This window comes from Stegodyphus dumicola, chromosome 12 (assembly GCF_044657685.1).
Source record: "Stegodyphus dumicola isolate Sdum_Otavi_A_Nest chromosome 12, ASM4465768v1".
NCBI classification, from domain to species: domain Eukaryota; kingdom Metazoa; phylum Arthropoda; class Arachnida; order Araneae; family Eresidae; genus Stegodyphus; species Stegodyphus dumicola.
Window position 1 is genome coordinate 81,285,300 of NC_140779.1, and position 22,869 is coordinate 81,308,168.

The 22,869-nt window shown below is 30.7% G+C and overlaps 1 protein-coding gene across 3 annotated transcripts in view; it reads left to right on the plus strand.

Moving 5' to 3' along the window:
• Positions 1-22,869, plus strand: part of LOC118183470 (ninjurin-2-like) — a 113,640-nt gene that overhangs the window by 62,851 nt on the left and 27,920 nt on the right. Inside the window, exon 1 of one of the 3 annotated variants that reach the window (XM_035353025.2) lies at positions 9,068-9,170. The exons of the other annotated variants lie outside the window; for them this stretch is intronic. Coding sequence (XP_035208916.1) covers positions 9,141-9,170 — 30 coding nt within the window. The 5' untranslated portion in view covers positions 9,068-9,140. Of the gene's footprint in view, positions 1-9,067; positions 9,171-22,869 lie in introns of those variants that run through there. 3 annotated transcript variants of the gene reach the window in all.

Here is a 22,869-nt window from a genome sequence, read left to right on the forward strand (position 1 = left end):
AAAAAGTGATTCGCCGTTTATAATGAATCAAGCTAAATGCCAAAACGAAATTAATATCCCTTCTGGGCAAATTGCGCTAAAAAGAATGAGAAGAAGAAAGAAAAGAATTTAATACATTTTCGCAGACAAATTTTACATCATAAAATTATTAGTTGGCTCACATTTTTAAACAAAGAATCTTTTAATAATAAGTTAATCATTTATAATCACAATTATTGATGAATATTTGTAATAAAGACTTAGCATTAAGCATTCATACTCAGGTGTTTTGTAAAATTATCAATCTTTTCTCATTCTCCTTTTTTGGAAGCTATAATTTTTTTTTAAATATTTATTAGCAAAAATTTACCATGAACAACTTATTGCATTCTCATTTCTTGTTTCATTCTTGATAGCTAATGCGAAACTTCTATTTCGAAAAGTACGTTAGGGAAATAAATTATTATAATATCGCAAACAGAGGAGAGAATACTGAGAATATAGTCTATCGATTGAGGTCACTTGAAACACTTCTTTTAGTGCGGGTGACATCCAAACCCGCATTTCCGAAAAATATTGGAGAAATAAGGTTGGTAAACGAGGCTAAATCTACATTCTTATTAAAAGCAATTTCCGCACGAATGTTTCTGTGTCACATATATTTTCACGAAGCGTTTCCAGTCAATGCATTTTTAATTTAGTTAAAAGCACTGAAAAGCAATACGCTCTTAAATTTTACAAAACTTTTCATATTCTTGTTTTTCTTATCTGAGTCGCTTGTTATTAAGCATAGCAGAAATTAGCAAAACTGTAGTAAGTAATAAAAATGCATTATTGAACTAAAGTGAAATACTCTCTATGATACTTTATTTTAAAATTTGATTTGCCAACTTAAGCGGAGTAGTGTAGGCTATAATAGTGCTAAAGCAACTATCAGTGCAATAATAAATGAACTTACGATAGAGTTACATAAACAGTAAAGAGTATATTACGACTTAAAATAGTTTATAACATAAAATATAAAACTTGCAAACCAACTTCATACAGCTGGATTAAAGCAGTTAACTCTTCAAAACTTTAATTACAAAATCAGTTAAATATCTGGATATATTCTAGCTCTAACTACAATGATTCTTTCTCTAACCAAACATCTCTCAATCTATTATCGCTTTACCAGTGCGCGAGTGGCTGAAAAAGAATTGAATACAGGTAGTTCGCCCTGAGTTCGAACCCAGGCTGCATGGTTTGTTTTCATACCCATGTGCAACATGAACACGAACTAGTTTCTGTTAGGATGCCTTCCATGAAGGTGTCCCTTCTTTTAATCAGACATCCCTTATATGCTTTGCCATGTTCAAATAAATTCACCTCATTTTCACAACCATGGAGCAAAGCAAGTCCATTTTCCCTATGCTGCAAACACATCCAGATGTAGACGCTAATATCACACTAAAGCATAAATGCGATTGAAAAGAAGCAGTACTTGAACTTAATTTTATTTAACTAAGATTTGTATAAAACTTCTGAATTGACAAATGTTTTGGGGTGTAAGATAAGAAGATAAAAAATTGCAAAAAAAAAAAAAAAAAAAAAAAAAATCTAAAATTTAACTGTTAGGAATTAATATAACTGTCACACATGGTAGTTTTATCAAGTATTACTGAATAATAAAAATTAAGTGTTTTCATGATAAAATTCATTTTACTTTTCAAAAACTACAAAACTGTTAATCGGAAAATCAAATTCAGACGCTTTCAAACGATATTTCCTTAACCTTACCAGCTTCGCAAATCCAGAAGTCGTTTATGGTAACAGTGTTAATTCTTGAAATCTAACTAAATTTAAATTCCATTTTATTTTCCGTTATTAATGTGTAAGATTCTGTACTGTGTACTTTAAAGTTACAGTTGAGTGTGAAGAATCTTAAGAACTGATAAGCTAATAATCGCTTGAGTTCGTGGTACAGGAAACAACAAGTAAGAAGGATGAAATAACCTTTTAATTATTGTAATAAGATGTAGCAGAACTCCGTCTTGGAGTTGTACAATAAAGCCGACACTCAGGCTTGAACTTAAGAAACTAAGAACTAAACTAAACTAATCTTAACTAAAAAGATATAGCCGAAACGATCAAAAGTCTAACAGAGTTGGTCCCTTAACGCTGAACTGCGAAGCTATCAAGGGTCTAAAGTACGGCCGAGCGTAATAATAGCTTAAGAGAGAGTAGCCTAAAAAGGCCGACGTGTGCTAGCCAGAATCTCTGGTTCTCTCTAACTAAGACAGTAGAACTTCGCGGTTAAATACCACTTTTCCTCATTTTCATTCAAACGTGATTCTAAAATTACGTTCTGGCCGGAAGTTGTGAGTTGAAATTCAGAAAAGATAGGAAAGGAAGTGTAACTCAAAATTTAACTGTTAGATAAATTAATATAATCCTTACAAGTGTGATATATATGAATTTTTAAAAATTTGTGAAGACGAAAATAATTTCAAATAATTTCAAGAGCATATTGTAAGCCAAAAGATTTTTTCTTTCTTTTTAAGGAATGTTGGCTAGTATAAGATATTTTCCGTTTTAAGCAAGAAAAACGATGGGACTTACATATCCCGTATCTCATTACAGCCTTAAAAGTTCAAAGTGCCACTGGAAAAATATTGCACAATTTAAAGTAAGAAATTAACAGCTGTTAAAATGAAAAATTTGTTTGCTTATTTTCCTGGTTTACATTAGAACTCATCTTCCTTATAAAGACAGCATACTATACTAATTGTATAGAATGTTGTTATAAATGATTCAGTGGAATTCAAAGCACTGCATTTTTAAACATCTGTTTTAAATATTACTCATAAATTAATAATTAAATATCACTCATAATTAAATATCACTGATACTTAAAAAGAACGCAAATCCACAAAGTTTTCTTCGTACAGTGTAGAATTACATGTAAGCCTCTCTGATCGCATAACACATCCAAATAATAACCGAGTTCGTAGTACAAGCCCTTTCTCCAGGTCTCCTGATTTGACCCCATGTGACTTTTCCCTTAGTAGGTACATTAAGAACTGCGTATTCGTACCTACTCATATTGTCAATTACATTAATAGAGCTCAGAGAATTCAATACTGGTGTTGTGATAATCATTGACATGGCAGTCATGCAAAAAGTATGAGCATAATTAGATTATATTTGGACGTCCTTCTAGTTATCAACGGAATAAACGGGGGATATTTTAAGAGCTTGAAGAAAACTTGGTGAATTTCTGGTTTTTCATGTATCAATCATTCTTAAATATGAATAATATTTTTAAAAACGCACGGTTTTGAAATCCTAGCAATAATTTATAACAGTAGTCCTACAGGATAATTTATAATCTTGTAGAAAACAAATAATAAATTATTAGCAAAAATAATAAATAATATGCTCAAAAGTAACAAATTATTAGACGTTCCTATATTTCTTTTTTGGTTGACCAGCTAATAATCATTGTTAATTTTAGGTGCGGTGTTACATACTAGTATTCCCTGAGATATGAAAATTTCACAGTACTTATAAAATTGTTCAGCAAGTTTGAACGTTAATACCTTACATGTTGCACATGTATTGCAATAGCTAAAAAAAAGCAACATTTTTATTACAGGACTTTTTGGGAGCGAAAAAAATTAAATATGTTTTTAAGGATTAGCGATACATCTTACATATTTGTAAAACTTCTAACTTTTCCCACGTGTAACGTGACATGAATCAGTTTCTCTTAGAAAGTTCTCCCCGAAATACAAGGGTAATAACACGATAAACAAGGAAATTTTACGATCTGAAAGCAGCTGACGAGTCGAAAGTTTTTTTTCATACGAAATGAAATATTTTTTTAACAAGACGAAAAAATTTTAAATCTCACTTATTAATATTTTTCAAAATGTAACAACAGTAATAATAACCCAAAGGAAAAATTCAAATTTATATTTATTATTTATCAGAAATCTAGACATTTGTACCTGCGAGAAATTTCTGTTGGTTGCACTTTGTTATTCAAACATATTGAAAGCTAAATATTAAATTTTCAGACCGACATTTATTGCAACTCAAACATATTTAAAGCTCAATATTGAATTTTCATACCTGCATTTATTTCAAAATATTGAAGTTATTTAGTGGCTAATCCATTGAACTAACCATGAAATAGTAACTCAGTTTAAATTAAAATAAACAAATTATGAAAATCTCGAAGTTTTCGGAAAAAAATTTCCAAATGAAAAAAATGAAGAACAAGGAGAATTTTTTTCTTTCTCTTTGATGATTTTGATTTAAAATCAGTCATTTTTTGCAGCCTTACGATTTTATTTCAATCAGTATTAATGCGTTTCATTAAAACCATGCAATTTCACAAGACTTTTATATCTTTTATTTAAAAGGTTAATGAATATAGAAAAGGCTAAATAAATAAAAAGTAACTGCCATAATCAGCAACTAATAAAAATAGCCAGAACTTCATCAACAAGAATAAACACTATAGTTTACTTGTCTGATGACTCTATTAGCTGAAAGTAATTCGATCATTTTCAGGCATATAATGTACACAAGCGATATCAGGATTGTTGGAAACAGAGTACGAGAATGAACAAAGAAGCAAAAACATTCGAAAGATATTTATGAGAAAAAAAGGAATTAATGTATAATATTTCTCCAGCAATTAAAGAGAAAGTTGTGTCACAGAAATGAGTATTTCTTATCTTAAAACGAATAAAACACAATATTTTCTTCTGCAGAGAGAACTCTACAATTCTATTGAATCTACAGATACCCATTGTGATGCAATTGCGTTTGAGTAATAGTACTTCTGAAAGTATAGTTTTCGTCTGCATATTTTACTTTCACAAGTTATGATTCAGCCAAAAAGAAAAAAAAAGTATATGAAAGATTTCAGATTTTATATTGCACCCAAAGAGACATCTCTTTTTAATAGTTTTTTCTGTTACCTTTATTTGTTAAGTATCATACTTTTCGAACCTAAACCATATAAAATTCAATTCAACAGCAATATCACAAAATATTTAAAAGCAGCATATCTTTAGAATTCCCGATAGACAGCCTCTTGTGTGTTGGAGATAAACATGTTTTTTTTTTTTTTTCGTACAGTGTTGCCATTTCTGGTTTTGAAATCGTTGAGTTTATTAATCAAAAGTTTTACAAAATGTAAAATAGCTAATAAAAAAATTGGAAATTCAAAATTCTGGCTTCCAGGTGCCCATGTTCGGGTGGACGATTACATTTTTCATAAATTTGATGGCTCTGCTTACCGTTGTTTTTTCACCATGCGAGAAACATAATTACATGCATGCACATTCTCCTATACTTAATTTCTTTAAAAATAATACAGGGCAATAATATTTGGTGAAAACAGTTTGAAAAATGATTCAGGCTTTTACAGTGACTCAACGCAAAATCCCGTTTCGAGACTAATAGCCCTTCTGAGCTAAAGTCCTTTGCGCTAAAAATCTTTTTATGCAATATGTTATATTTCATAAAAAGTGTTTGCATTCATTTACTAAAAGAACTTACTTTTATTTGTGTTATACACTGGTACATTTTACGCTGAGTCAGCAAGCATTTTACGCAGTTAAGAACATTCACCTTTTTTCGGTCACATAAAAATTCCTCTATCACTATTCTTTGACTTATTTCAATCGCTGTTGAGCTATTGCATCTATTTATTTGTTCTATGGACTGTATTATGTAGACTTGGTGCCTTAAAACATCAGTAAAATACAAATAAATCTCAAACCATTATCTCGAAGGAAATTTATTACAGACGTCACACAGGCTGAAGAACAGCGACTCGGTAAACACGGGGAAAACTCGAATTCCTTCTTGCTTCATGAGAGCACACTTAAAAAAAGAGTATCTACACAGTTTTAATTCCAACTGGAAGTTAGTTATCAACTGAAGCTCCAAGCACGCACTTAAAAATCTTAACCACTTTGCATTTACGCCGCTCCTCAGCTCGGTGGCCAAAAACATCATTTGCATAACATCAAACATCATTAATGCTGTTTCTCTAAAACGATTATATCGATGCTTTTATCCATTATTGCTTAATGTTTGTCTGTATTATAGTTTGGTTTGTTTTATTTGATTATAGCAAACCATTCCAGGGCAGTCTGCCTAAGGAGAGGAAGGCTTTCGTGGAGGACCTTTCTAAGGGAACTGGCTCGTATATACCTTACACTTGGGAAAAACCAAGAAAAGGCCCCTGCGGTCAGCCCGTTCACCAAGACCCGACCGAATTGCCAGTTTTCAGCGACATTACCGCTTGGCCGATGGCGGAGCCCTGTCAGTTTTATAATTCCAGCATTCTTTTTTGATGGCCTTGCATTTTATTGCAAAGCCTTGTTTGAAATTCAGAATTCTATTAAATGGTCTTCAAGAATTCGTAATTTGCTTTCAAACTGATTGTTGGTTTCAGAAGCTTTGATATTTAATGTGCCATTTTTTGGATGGGCAAAAGCGAAATTTAAAACTAAATAGTAATAAGGCATGTCCATAGAAGGTGAATAAAAAAATTTAAAAAGAAAAGTTTATTTGTGAGAAAAATGTCTGATGAAAAGAGGGTTCGAAAGTGAGTTGTCAAACATTTTCAGAAATAAAGTATCTCAGTTACCAGCTTCGAGAATCATTCATGCGTATGATTGAATGATTTAAGTTAAGTAGCCACGCCTATCATCCTTTCTTTTTTCCCTTATGCTTTTTCATTTTTATTACATTTTATTATTTTTTCTCCTAGCGCAGCTTAATATTTTTACAGAAAAAGGAAATTTACTTGCAAGGAAAGGAATGAGTCTAGCTAAATCATATAATTACAATGACTATTGAATCCACTGGCAACTGAAAATTAAGATAAAAGGGATATCAGACAAGAATATGATTGCGCGAACTAGCTACAGTTTACTCTCGATTATCCAGGCTAATGCAGATGAAGCAGGTCATGGATAATTGACAAGTATGGATAATACAATTTATCAATTTTCATGCATGTTGTATGTGTTTATTTCTTTAAAAAATTAGCAATTACTTTGTGTTTTAGAAACGAATTTCGCAGCATATTTTTCGAAGTGCTATTTTATCACTGCATTCAAATCCCGTGCCGCCCAGTTAGGATAGTAGTTAGTGATTCTGACTGAAGTACCGAAGGGTCAGGAGTCAAATACTGGAGAAGGTGTAAATCTTTGTAAATGTATAGTGTCTTTGCGACATAGGGGCACTCTATGGCAAGCCAAAAGTCCTCTCGTGCGGTTTGGTGGTAGGATAGAGAGATGTGAGACCCTCGGATCACCCCCGGGGTGACCCCCTTCAAAACTGAGGTAGATCCAACCTTCTTGAGGCTCTGGCAACCATTCTTCTATGAAATAGTGACTCGACAACAAGCAAACATTTGAATTCCCTTTTGTCGAGGAAGTCCAATAGAGTTTCAACAAAAGTCATTGCTGTTTAGGAACTAATTGTAATTGTCAGTATTTTATTCGCCTGTACTTTTAGTATGATTCTCTGCTTCTGTTCTTGCGAGATTCAAAGCGATATCCTCATCACTCAAGTATTTACAGTCTAGCTCAGTGGAACCGCAATCGAAGCCTTCCTCGATGTTTTTACAGAAAATTGATTTAAGAGATCGGCATTTTCGAAGAATTTTACATTTTCAACTTTTTGACATACAACTTTAGTTATTACAAATAGATAAATCTTTATATATTAGAAAGAACTTTTTTCCATGCTCGGGCTAACGCGTGCTTGTTATGTACACACTCTAGCTAAAGTGTTGAGTGTGCGTGCATGGGCACCGTAACGCATGGATAAACTGCAGGCCGGATAATCTGCAGCTGGATAATCGAGAGTACACTATAAATGGCAGATTAAATTTTATAAATTATTCATAATTATTTACTTAATTCTGTTTGAAATAGCAATTCTGTACATGTACTAAAGTAAATTAGATATTACTTTGCTAAATGCTTCCACAATTTAATATTATTCCTTACTCTTTTCCAATTAAAATAAAAATGTTTATTTCGAAGGAAATACAAAAAATTGTTGCAAATTTACTTTTAAAACTTCCTAGAAGTAGAATGCGGGATTTGTATTCTTAAATAAAGTGCAATTCACATTCACTTAATTGAAATTCCGTTTTCCATTAAAAAAGTGTGCATTCTTCTTTTAAAAGTTTTAAAACCTAAGCAGCTGTAAAGAACTTTAAAATCTATAGTGCAGTGCTTCTTAATTCTTGATGTATAACGTGTATATGTGCCAGTATCCTTAGAAAGTCCTTCACGAAGGCATCCCTCCCCTTAGGCACATAGCTCTAGAGCGAATTAAAATAAACCATTTTTATTTCTGGACACCATTCATCTTATCATAACTAATCGTCCACCTCTTTTTCTTTTTCTTTATTTGTGACATCCTCTATCTTTTTGCATATGTTTGTATGTATTCGAATATACGTAGAAATAAAACTAAAAATAATAACAATAATAATGTCTGCTGTTCGTCCATTGTTTATCTCAAAATCCGCCTAAAAATAAGAATAAAAATATTGCTAAATCCCGAATGTATCCTGAATGGGCAAATCCTGAATCCTGGATTAATGCTAAATCCTGAATGCATTCTTAAACAAAAATTAGTTAAGCCAATATCATTTCGGAATGCACTAAAATTTTAATATATTTCTTTTACTTTTTATTCCATTTATACTCTTTATTGCCATTTTTAAGCAAATATACATATTAGCAAATCTTGCCTTTAACCAACACAATTAGAGCAAATTGCTTCTTATGTTTTAGTTCTGTTATTTTTCTTTGGATTTAACTATGATTCTAGCCAAACATCAAATTGAATCGGCAAAGAAATGCTCAAATGGCTTTTCGATACACTATTTTTCTAAACGCACTTTACTATCGTGAGACAATCAAGACTGTGTTCACGGTTTCGGGGGAAACGTGATCATTTTTTTAATTTTCTCACGCAATGTTTATTAAGTGGATTAGGAAAAAGGGGAAGAAGAGGGGTTTGTGTTCCGCTTATGCTTCGTTGCTACGACAACAAGGTCGGATGCGCACGCATCCATCCACGCTCCTTTCTTGTCAGTTTGTTGGCAGGACAAAGTTTCCATTGCGCTAATGGCAACCGTCAGCCCAAGCAACGCCGCGGTAAGTTCATTCTTTTTACCATTCTATGCAGAATTACTAATACATGAAGATATTTAAATAACAATTTCCTATTACCTTAAAAACTATTTAAATAATTAATTTTGTAACTGATAAATATTTTATTTTCTTCAGTCTTGTTTACATTCAACGTGGGATTTTTCATCATAATGTTTATTTTCTAAATTTAAGGCTTTGGAAAGGTTAATTCCAATCATTTAAAAAGACATATGCTTATATAATACATTTAATAAAAATAATTAATTGTGAAAGTAAATCTTATAATAAAAAGAGAGAGATTCTAAGGGAATCTGTTTCTTATTATTAACTAAATATAATGTTTTAATGTATTTGTTATTATTCCTTTAATTCTACACAATTTAATAAATAATTTCCAGTGATACATGTACAGATTTTAAAATTTTACTCTTGTACAGTTTTGCGCTGAATGCGTCATTAAAATAATATTCTTTTTCTCTTTGCTAGTAAATTTTATTTCATTATGTAGCTTCTTTATAAAAATCGACTAACTTGATAAAGAACTGTAGTATTTTATATCTAAATGAAAGCATTAAATATAGAGGCTCCCAAAAGTGTTCTTACATTTTAAGAATTTGTAGAAAAAGATTTATAGCCCGGAACAGAATTCGAATATAAAGCCCAATATTTTTTATATATAGAATGTATTTGGACAGACGTTAGAGTACGAAGACACAGCATAAAAACAAAAACCGAACTAATAACAGGAATGATGGAAGAATGGAGGAACACTGATGAAGATATTACAAAAAGAACTGCTGAACTCTATGCCCAAATATTTGAAAGCTGTCATAAATGTTGCAAGATATCCTACAAAATACTAACTAACAAAAGTACAGCAGTATTTACTAATGTATGCTGATTTCTTAAAAGTGTACTAAAATTTTGTAAGGTAACTTTTCTGTTACCTTTTGATTATTGTATTTTTAAAAAAAATCTTTTACTATGTTCATAAAATAGCTAATGAATTTTTGCTAAAAGAAACTTTATGATATTATTAAAAATGGAGATTCTCAAATATTAATTTTCATTAATGAATAAAGTAATATTTCACTGAACTTGTAATGGTATGAATACTTATCGAGAGCTGCTGTTTATTTGCTGAGTGACGGGGAAAAGTTTGTTTAGCTGTACGCTATTTGATATCACATTAGGTTTTATTTTATATTATATTAAAACGGCTTTCAAATGTAGTTCAAAACTTGGTGCATAATTTTTTAGCTAACTACCGAATAACGCAAATAACCGCTTAAATTTCAAGATAGTCTTTCATATATATATATAAAGGAAGAGAGAAAAACAAACTAAAAAAGACCTGTGCGGTCAAGAATTTTGCGCATTGAGCTGCAAAATTTGAAAACAAGGTAAAAAGGAAATTCTTCATGCTATTTCTTAAAAGCGAATGTGATACTGTGGTTCCCATGTAAAATTTTTTAACACTATGTAAAAATAAATTGTATTACAAAAGTTTAAATAAAAGAAGTATGAAATACTTAACAGGAAAACTGACAAATAAAAAGTGAATGTAAAACTCAAATCAAATTTAAAATTAAAAAATATTGAAAGTTTAAACAATCCTAAAACATTTTAAAATAAACACAACAATTATTTAAAACACAAGCAAAATAACTATATATATATATGACGTCATTTATTAGAAAATAATATAGCTATAATGTAAAATTAGTGCCATTTTATCACGGAGACTTGTTATAATAAAGCTTATTAAAGTTTTGATATGCAATAAATTTAATACGTTTTTATTTTAGAATTTCTAGCAAGAAAACCAGAGCAATAGCTTTTATTGTTACATTGTGAAATTTTTCAAAATATATTTGCTTTCAGACTTTCAAGTTGACTCTTTCAGGGTTAGGTTGCCATATCAACTGCCGTAGTATAAAAGAGAGAATCATTATTTATAGCATGGCGTTAATCTTTTTATGTGTCTTATGCCGTTTTGTATTTTTTCATCTTCAGCTGTAAACAAGTAGTAGACATTTGATTATTAGAACCATAATTTTCTGCAGTCTTTACATCAATCTGATGTAATAAATATTATCCGATTCAGATTTTTAACAATTTTTGTATTTACAGTGAGGATGACAACTTTTTTTATTTATGCAATATTTTGACTTAGAGCACCGTTTTTTTCATTTCTGAAGAAAAAGGAATTCAGAGACAGAACCAGATATACACATTTAGGATCATATTTAAAGAATATGATAAAGAGCTATAATTTACAAGCTTTGCTCTCTCAAAGTCTGCGGCTATAGTTTATTTAGAAGCTGATTGAAATGTAAAATGCTTTCACAACAAAAATTTAGCAACTTATACAAAAGAATATTTTATTGCTCTTGTTCCTTTGATCCGAATCAGTACAACGTTAGGTTACTCCTCTTCCCAAAGGAAATTTGAGAAACTTTTAGTTTTGTGTCTGCACTAATCTAAATACTCCCCACCCAATATGCATTTTAAACACTTTCCAAACCTAAATTTTATGTGCAGTACAAAGTTCCTCTTCCTGTCATTCAAGACAATACAAATATTTGGAATAATTAATTAACGGTAACTATATTAAAAATATCGAACACGATAATGATAGTTTGTCTTATTTTAAAAAAATGAAAAATTTTATACGCATTTAATATAATTCTTTGATTATTTTAGATGAGTATGAATCATGTTAGTTAAATAATTTGTCAAATTTTCTAATAAGGAATTTATTTTAATCTATTTTGAAACTTAATTAGTTAAATAATTGCATTTGAATAAATTTGGGAATTTCTTTATTTAAGGTTTTCATTCATCAAATAAAATTTAACTTAAACATATTTTAATACGTTATGTATAGTTGATATCCTCTATGGGCATTTTGCGTTTGATAAAAGACATATCTATGTAATAAAATAGTAGAAATTATACTATATTTTGTATTTTGTACTTTAAAGCATAAAGTACATTTTATAATCACAGGAAATGTTCAGGTTTATTTTATAATTAATAAAAGAATTTAAAATGGCGTCACCCTAAATACTTGTATTTCGCTCTTCTTCCTAGACATCATTGAACATAATTTCCAAAAATCTTTATTTGCAGTATTCATAAACTTATACTAAGATATAAAAATCTCGATTTCAAACTTACATTTAAAAGCCAATTATTTTTTCTATCTGAAATATATCTGCATAATACTAGTTGTAACAATAAAGTACTGAGAGTACTGAAGCTTCCAATTATTGTTTGTAAAAATCTTTAAATCACAATATAATCAAAAAGGAAGCAATAGCAGTTGGAAATCTCGTATTCAAAATAAATGTTGCAAAAATAAACTGTTGCAATTTTGAGTATTATAGAATATAACACAAAGCATATAGCACTAAATCGTTTATTTTAAACTGGCACAAAATTTTTATTCTACTCAAAGCGTAAGATCCCTAATAGCGTGGGAGTAATATAATTAAGAAAACACAGTCATCATTATTAGATAGAATGAGGAACTATGAAGCACGAGATGACGCATTGTACGAGATGACGATCTTAACACTTTCATCTGCCACCTACTTTGTTAACGATGATATATATATTTCTAATTTTATAAATTAACGAGGTTTATGTTTCTCACACTATCCTTACTGTGGCAAGTGTTATTAAATAATCTCCACAAGTAAGATTTAATAAAACAACAATTTAAAAAAAATTAAAGTTAAAACATAAATAAATAGCATACGTTTAAACAGTTATATGGGTTTTTAAGAAATATTTATCAAATGAATAAGGGGTTGTTAAAGGCATTTATTCTTTTGACTTTACTCTAAACTTATGACATTTTCTATTGAATATATCATTTTCGGTGATAATGCTGCAATGTATATTTGAATTAATTTTCCAATTTTGACAATAATATATGAATTGATTTAAATTAAAACAAACTTCTAAATTTCCATTTTACATTATTTTTTATTTAAATTACATGAAGAAATTAATATGTGTCTTTAAAAGCTAAAAAATAATGTTGAATTTCTGGTTTAGGACTTAGCACATACGGCACTTACCTCAGGCCTCATTCAGCACAGAATGACAAACACTGTTCAAAGTTTAATCATATATAATTCATTGAAGATATTTGTGTTTTCATTTTCAGTAATTTGCTAATTTTAACGAAATCTGAAAGGATAAATTGCAATCGAAGTAATTCGTTAATGAACGTAGGATTGGATTGGATTGGATTATTCAATTACGGCAAAGCACACGAGGGCTATCTGCCTAAAGGAAGAGATGCCTTCGTGGAGGACTTTCTAATGAAACTGGCTCGTATACACGTTACACATGGGGGAAAACCACGAAAACGCCCATGCAGCCAGCCCGTTCGCGGGATTCGAACCTCGAACCGAACTACCAGTGTTCAGCGTCTTGCGTCTTTACCGCTCAGCCGCTGAAGGGCAATGAACGTAGGTATTTAAAGTTCATTTCAAGGGCAGGGATTATGCAACCCACTATTTTTGTATGAAAATATACTACGATTTCGCGTGATTTTTATTGTTTATATTATAAAATCTGTACTTATATTTCAATAATGAAAAAATAAATCAAACAAAAGTTTATTTTAAAAAAATCGAAAAATGGCAATTGTAGGGCTTTAACTATTTAATTTTAACTTATTTTATTGTTTTTGCTAATCAGAAATTCGCTTAAATGTAATTACGGCTGAGCAGAGTTCTAAAGAAATTTTAAAAGTTAGTTATCTTGTGAAACACTGTTTCAAAAGAAACATTATAACAATTGATGTAAATCAAAAAATTTAAATAGCAGTACTTAATTATTTCTTTAGTAAAATATGATAAAAGCATGCGAGATTATTACACCTAAGGTGGCTTAGATATTAATAACGATATTTTTATTTATTTGAGCATAAGAATTTTACACTGTTCCTTGAAATTCTGTTAAGATTCTTATTATATTCCTAAAAGGGAAGACACCCCACCATTTCAGTCATATATGATTAAGAAGTTTATGATAGCTAACAAATAATAAAACATTAATTAAAACTCCCTAATTTAGAAAGTTCTTTTTACACATTATTTTATACTTTTTAGTCTGTGATGCGGAAAACTAGTAAACAAAGTAAATCATTGAAAGCAGGAAAATAATTCCTTTTAATCAGTTCACATGGGATATAATGTTTTTACTCCCAAACTCTTCCGATGTTCTGATGGCATAATTTGATTTCATCACCCCTTAAAGTCATGAGGCACTAGTAGCGAAGAATTAAATCTATAGATTTAACAAACCATCATTTTTAGCAAACGTTAACTTAAAAAAAAGGTTTTTATAAAAGAAATAACAAAATTCAGTAAGTTAAATTTTCATAAAAACTTCAGTTGAAGTATTTTTTATCACCTATCGCGTAATGTAAAAATTAACAAGGATATATGAGAAAAATACAGCTCCAAATAGAAAAGCAAAATATACATCAAATTTTGAAAACATTACTGTAGGATAGTAAATTGTCATCATAAATATCTGTGTTGGAGAAATTCAAAAAAATCGGGTCAAACAAAGAAAACGCCCTTGCACCCACCATGAGTCTAACTACCAGCGTTCAGCGAATTTACCGTTCAGCACTGATGAGCCATGAAGGTAAAGAATATAAACTAATAAAGAGAAGACGGATAAAGAACAGTTTTTAAATTTTAAGTTTTATTTGAATTTCAGATATCAAGTAAAGATAATGCGCTGCGATAGCTATTAGTTTTAATATAAAAAATGCAACATACCATCGCTTTAAATTTAAAAAAAAATAAAACATAGTCAGCCATTTATAAATAGATTAAATAACACGCTTCCCATCCATTTCAAATGCAAAATATAACGAATACTCAATGCATCAACTTTCAACAGGTAAAACATGAATTTGCTTAATTATAAAAGCTGCAATATTCATAAATTTTAATCGGATACAGAAATACCTGTCAAGGTCAGATCGTATCTAAATATGTAATCAAAGAACAATAAAAGTGGTAGCGACGACTAACAGCCGCAAAGTAAGTCTTTAATCAAGACTCTGCTGTTAGCAATTTCTCTTTCTTTTGGCTTTATGCTTTTTCTTTCGTATTAACTGCGTTTTCGTGTTTAGTATACATAGAGGAAGTAACTGACATAAATTCAACTGGAGCGAAAACGTGAAGGCTTTTGCTTGAACAAAAAAAAATCTGGAACTTTGAAAACCTTACGTCATCTGCTAAATTTTACCACACAATTTTGAAATATGGTGTTCCACACAAATGCATTTGCATCCTTCGTGACTATGAAATGAGTAGTTGCCGAGGTTATGTGATTTATGCATCCATGTATGATATGTGTAACATACATGGATGCATAAAAGAAAAGAGATTGAAAACTGAAAACTAAAAACTGATATGCATTCTCTAACGATGATTTTATTGAATGTTGCGATTATGATTCTCAGTGTAGTTTTTATGCTTCCTTTGATTTCTTTAAACTGTTTGTAAGTTCTTCCGTAAATGTATTTCACCTTCAAATGGTCTTTTTTTGTGTTAGTAAAGAACTGAATAAAGAATTTTACTGTTGCTTCAGTAAATCGAAACTAAATTTTCGAAAAAATCGGAAAAAATCGAAAAACATTTTTAAATCGAAACAAATTTCTAGTGTCATGCAAGGATATCTGTTACATTCAGATTAACTTAACGCTGAAATGTACAAGAAAATGACGATTGAAAATAATTAATTTTTAATCAAATAATATTTTAAGATGTCAGATTTACTCTATTTAAAATAAGCACATTTTTATTTGTATACAAGAATACTAGTATAACTGTATTCATACAAAATTAATTCTTAGAAATTCATTATTTACATTTTTTATATCATTTTGATCTTCTGTAAATTTTATTTGTATATTGCGACTTATAGTACGTATCGTATTCTTCAGTCTCTTGATTCGCTTCAGTTTTTAATTTTAATTATGTATATAAATGTATAAGATAAAAATTAGTGAAACAAAATTTTAAGTTTAATTTTCAATACCTCTTTAAGTTTTCTTTTTAATTTATTTATTTTCCATTTTTATTCTAAAAATAGCAACTTCTCATAATAGATTTCTCTAAGGTGATCATTTCAAAATAGTCCAATACAGCGTCTTACATGACGCTGAAATCAAAACTAAAATGAATCCTTCTCACCTAACCTTTAAAATTGCATTTATTCTTCGTATCTCTAGTTTACAAACTTGCTATCTGCTGTAGCTCTTACTTTCTTTTTTCTTTTTTAAGATATCCTAAAAATATAAGAGTACCAAGAACAGGTGCGCTTTGCACCCAAGTTATATATGTTTGCATTCAAAAAATATTTGTCTACAGTAAATGAAATATAAACTTATCACGATTGTACTTGTCACCTTTAATGAATCGGCTTTCATTTTTAACATCTACGTTTTCTCCTCCAAAACATAATTTCGTTACCTTAATAGAACCTAATACATATGCATTTACACACACACCAGACATTTAATATTTATTTTCCTGTATGTCCAAAGAGCATAAATACATGCTGAAAATATTGTTTTGATGCGTAAGCAAGGCAGGGCTTGGACATGCAGTTCAAATGAAAAAAGTATTTATTGCTTTAAGTTTAATTATTAATGTAATATCCAACGTTTTCTGTGACTGCAGCCCTACTTCAGGCATTACCTCCCAATCCTTTTTTCGAAGAAATCGTTTGGCATTTCCACAAAATATTCTTTTATTGCACTTTCGATCTCCTGTCAACTGTGGCAGTTTTTGATTATAAAAAAATTCTGAAGGGACTTGAACAGGTAAAAACTGGAGCGATAATAATTGGACTCTTAAAGGAAGAATAAAAATTTTCGATTATTTGCTTTTCTTAAGTTACATTTGCAGTATAATTTAGAGTTATCTTGATGAAGAATTACTTCAGATCTATTGATAAATACAAGCCTGTTTATGGTTAAACACCGTCTAAAATTATCTCACTGATAACAAAATGTTTTTATATTACTATTTAGATATCTTCCAGGTACCCAAAATGTACCACAGTTTTTATATCCAGCCACAAGCAGAGTAAAATAGCTTTGAGAAGGAATGCAGGTTTTCCAGGGAAACTTGTCTTTTCTTCTGAGTTCAACCGTCGTCTTTCTCGAGTAATATTACCATGAAGAATCTGCCTCTCCACTTCAGATACAGTAAGCTTTATTAAAGGTTTCGGGTTCATTTCCTCTTAACAGAGATCTGCAGTTTGATACTTGTTGCTATCACTTTTCTGTTGAGTTCATACAGAGCTTAAAACTTGGAGGAAGAAAACTTTCCTGTCCATTTTCAAGTTATGTGTAATTTAGTGAAAACCTTTTCACTATTTCCCTGGACCGAAGACTCCAGAGAAAAAGCAGGACTTTTAAATCATCATATGCCATTTTATAAGCCAATTTTTGTGCAATAAAAGCAAAGAAAGTAAGCATTAAGGCTTCAGAAAGAACGTTTTACGTAGGGTCCTAGACTAATCTTAACCGGATTCTGAAAGTAGTAATATCCTAAATTCACCTAAAAAAATTAAACAAAAGTATTTGTAAAATTAGCATTTTTTGTTCTAGATCTAATAACTTTTTTTTTCATAATTTAATACTAAATATATTAAGTGGTCAGTCCGGAAATTAATCCATATCACTTACTGGTTACTCAGATACGACTATAGTCTGTTACATAAAAATAGACACTTCAAAGTAGTAGTGACTTTTTCCTTATTTATGATCATAACGTATGTCGTCATCACCACATCAGCAAATCAGAGGACTTTTGCTGATGCTTCTTCGAACTTTTTGCCTTAACAATTGGCCTTAGCAATATGGTTATGAGGCATGTTTTGGGGGGGGGAAGATGGCCTTAAAATACCTATTTTAAAGTAACAGACTATAACAGCAGCTTTAATAATTCACTGCATAAACGCAATGCATTTAATATAGGGTGCGGCACGGAAACTTCCTTATTTGAAACGCGCGTCATCTAGCGACATTTATTCCGAGAAGAGTGGGGTGGCGCTCATTGAAAAGAGCGATACCTAAAGTTTTATGTCATGTAGGTTTAGTAACGAACATCATGCAGTGGACGAAAGAGGAGCGCGCGTTCTCCGTGGAGTCGTACTTTTCAACGTACTGCATTTTCACCCATATAAATTGGCAGTGGTGCAAAAACTTAATCCACGCAATTTTCTTTCACGAAAAAATGCATGCAAAGCCATTCTTGACGATACACCTCATGATGCCCTCGTGTTCTTTAGCGATGAGGCTCATTTTCCTCTTTCCGGTTGCAGCAAAACATGCGAACCCCCGAGAATTTCATGAGCAGCCTCTCCGCACAGAATGTGTGACTGTTTGGTGTGCATTGTCCAGAATAGGCATCATTGGACCATGAGTTTTTGAAGAACATTTCCCTGGACGCCTTATTTCCTTACGAGGCGATTGTCAGTGGCCAGCGCGCTCGCCTGATTTACTCCCCTGTGATTTCTTTTTGTGATTTTTTCTCTTTCTATCTGAAATCTCTAGAACAATATTCAAGCTACTATCGACAACATACCCGTTGATATCCTGGTAAAAATGGAAAGAAACTTCAAAACTCGACTATCTCAATGCATTGACCAGCACGGAGGCCACTTTAATGATATTATTTTTAAAACGTAATTAAAAAAAATACTTCTTTATATATAACTTGGAAAAAAATTAAACTGATATCGCTTATACTATTTGTGTTATTCACTTTTAAAATAAAGTAGTTTCCCTGCCGCACCCTGTATATGTCCGATAAATTTATCATGAGGTTATAATGTCAAATGACTGCATGCCTATGCTTTACCTTGTATTACATTTATATCTTTTAGGGAATCCAATTTAAATTTTCATATAATTTTCCCCAATGTGAAATGCTTTTTTGAAATTGGGGGTTTGGATTTCATTAAATATTGGCTTCTCTAAGAAATCCATACTAAAAGAAAAGATCTGGTGAATGGTTACTGAGGCATCTGCTAAAGAGTCTAGATTTTATTTTCATTTACAGGCAGACAGACAATAAGCCAGGCAGAGAGATTAAATTAACTCAAAGCTTTCGTATATATACATGAGTATTCTTATTTTGCATATTACCTAAATTAATATTTAACAATTTTATCACATAATTCTGCAATAAAACAAAGTAATTATTTAAAAATAATTTCATGCTTTATCTTGGTGTGCATTTATTACATTTTACATTAAATGGACATTCAAAATATAGTAATTAAATAAAAGAATATATTTCCAGGCACCAGTTTTATACATTAAAAAGGAAAGAAAGAAAATAAGTCATCTTTGCTGAACACCAGTATACTACTCAAAGTATCAAAGTAGCATTATACTGCTGTTCTAAGCGATTTTTAGCAGGTGTGTATATCCTTACAAAATGAAAACTTGTATGTAAGGTGATCTAAGCATTTCATTTGCGTGTTGAAGTAGTTTTCCACGGAAGTACTTTTATCTTTGTAATGGTCATCATTTTTCAGCTCAGGTGAAGTAGCAGTACCACGTTATAGAAAGCGTCAAACATTTATAGGACCTAACAAGCGTATCTAGTAGGGTGGTCACGTAATACGAGGTTAACGACTTTAAGTATATTTTCCAGTTAATGCTCCAGCTACCCTGAAATCGATTACTTAGAAGAATTCCCTTTCTCTTGCTATATTACTAGTCTCAGGGTTTAAGAAGAAACATTTTGTAGGAAATCCGTAGCAAACGCAAGCAAATTTTTTAAGCGTTGTTTTTTAAATAAAGTTTTCATACTACAAACGTATAAATTAATTATAGATATCTATTTATCTTGGAAGTTTAATCCATTATATCAATGAAAGAAACATTTGAAAATACCCAAGAGCTCATATTCTCTTTTAAACACAAAACATAGTTGTAGATAACACTCACGCGTCACGAAACATAGGAAAAACAGTTCACAAAATATCAAATTTCATTAATGTAGTATATGGGTTCCCAATGGGATTGGTATTGACCCCCTAAGGATCGATTAAATTTTAAAGATGGGCCAATGATGATCAAGAGATCGACTGGCAATTGATAATTAATTGTATATCGATATAAACTGTATCGTGCAAAATCTACAAAACTAAGATGAAAAATGAGATACAAGCTGAATATTTCTGATCAAGGTGATTTAAAACTAAATTAAGTAATTTTATACCAAATATTGAAAAAACAACTACATCAATACATCAAGCGCAGCCATCATATTAATAAAAATTGAACTTTTGTACCATTAGAATCTGCAATTCTCTTTCCGAAAACTTGCTTACGTTTGTAAAATTAAAAATAATAATGAAACAAAAATTTAATAAACTGTTTTCATCACAATTTTTGTTCATTTTGTTCATAGTTCATTTATACAACTGTAAAGTAAGAAACAAACTTTTCGGTCTTACTTCAAAAAGATATCCTAATACACTAAGGAACTAAGGAACACAGTAAAACATGTGGGTTTTCCTTAGTTCAATTAACCAATTAAATTCAAGTTTTTGTTATGTTTTCTGAATTCCTCAACTTCCCCTCGCATTTCCTTTAAACAGGTGAATCTTGGAGTTTATTCAGAGTGTGTTTTCACTAGCCAGAGCATGTTATGAACTTGTCCTTGCTGTTACGCAGAGTTGCTGATACGCCTTTTTGACCATTTAAAATAATTATCACGTCGGGTAGATTGTCGAGTCAACCTAGTTAGCCTTAGCTTAAAGTGCCAGTCCAGCATTCTTCTTTAGCCTTAAATTTATTGTGTAGCGGTTCTTAAGTTCCACCGCAAGTTGTCGGTGCACGGTATCAACTATGCACGAAGTACGTGCCCTTCTGTTCATAGTTGATGATAATAAAGGATTATTTTTACTTTTCTTCTGTGTTGCTATCATTTAAGCCTGCGCGAGAAGTTGATAGGTTCCTTAGTAGGATCTCGTAGAGTTTAGGTGGCCAAATAGATCGCGATCCTATGAACAAATCTCTGGAAATTCTTAGCTAAATCTTTTCAACCTGAATACCACAAAAACACCTCAAAAAGAATATTTACACCGCCCTAGGAAGTTGAATTTAATTTTTTATATTAGAGTGTGATTAGTTAAATTAATTGTGTACATTTTATATGACAAAATAATTGACAATGTTGTGTAAAAATACTTATATATATAAAGTATTTTTATAAAGTATATATATATATATATCTTTATAATGCAGAAAACTGTTTCCTGGGATACCTCCTTTCTTCAGAATCGATAAAAATTCTGTTGCGCATTCTTTACAATCAATGTGGCATTTTTCTTTCTTCATATTTTCTTTTACCTATATACATAAAACATTTATCATTAACTTTTCTGTGCTGCTTTCTAATATAATAATGAATACTTAAAAATAATTTTTCTCCATGTAAAATAAAAGATGATTTCTTTGTAGATCTTACATTGAAAAGAATAATTAAAAACTCGCTTTTCTTTAAATAATCGTATACTATTAATGAATTTTAAAGTTTCCTGGGATACCTCCTTTCTTCAGAATCGATAAAAATTCTGTTGCGCATTCTTTACAATCAATATGGCATTTTTCTTTCTTCATATTTTCTTTTACCTATATACATAAAACATTTATCATTAACTTTTCTGTGCTGCTTTCTAATATAATAATGAATACTTAAAAATAATTTTTCTCCATGTAAAATAAAAGATGATTTCTTAGTAGATCTTACATTGAAAAGAATAATTAAAAACTCGCTTTTCTTTAAATAATCGTATACTATTAATGAATTTTAAAAACTTACAAGTCAGATATTGTCATTTATTAAGCTTCTGTTAATTTGCTTAAGTTAAGCAGATTTAATTTTTTTTCAATTACAATACCACTTTCAGAGCGTTATTAAAAACCTCTGCTACAAACAATAACTTGGTAACTAGAAATTCTGATAAATTTGGTTGATTAGTTATTGGTAGATAAATTATATTATTCCGCTTATTATATTCCGCTTTCCTAGCATGCCTTCAGGATGTAGTGGCTCTGCACGCTGGGCCGGTATTCCAGAGGTCCGTGGTTCGATTCCCGGCGAAGGCGGTTGCTAATTTTTCATCTTTCCTGCTTCCAAAACACCTAATGTCTCTACAAGCATTCTAAGGTTAGCTCTTAGGCCCACCAGCACTCGCTGAATATTGGTAGTTCGGTTCGAGACTCGACTCCAGCCGATCGAGTTAGGTGTATGGGTGCTTTCGTTGTGTCCTTATATGTAACATATATACGAGCCATCTCTCCTAAAAATTACACCATGAAAGCAACCTGAAGCAGATATTCCTCGAGTGCTTTTTCATTATCAAAATAAACCAAACTAATGTAATCTCACTTTGAATATATTTGTAAAAAAGATGTGTTCTCAGAAAACATTTCTGAAAGAAACTATCTTGTATTTTGTGCTACATATTAGAAATATTATACATATTACACATTATACATATTAGAAATACTATTTCAGCCTTTGAAAACCAAACCCGAGAACTTTAAGTATTTTGCGAGTCTAGTAATTCGAATTATTAAATGTATACGTATGTCGTTTTAACGTAGCATTATATAAGACTGTAA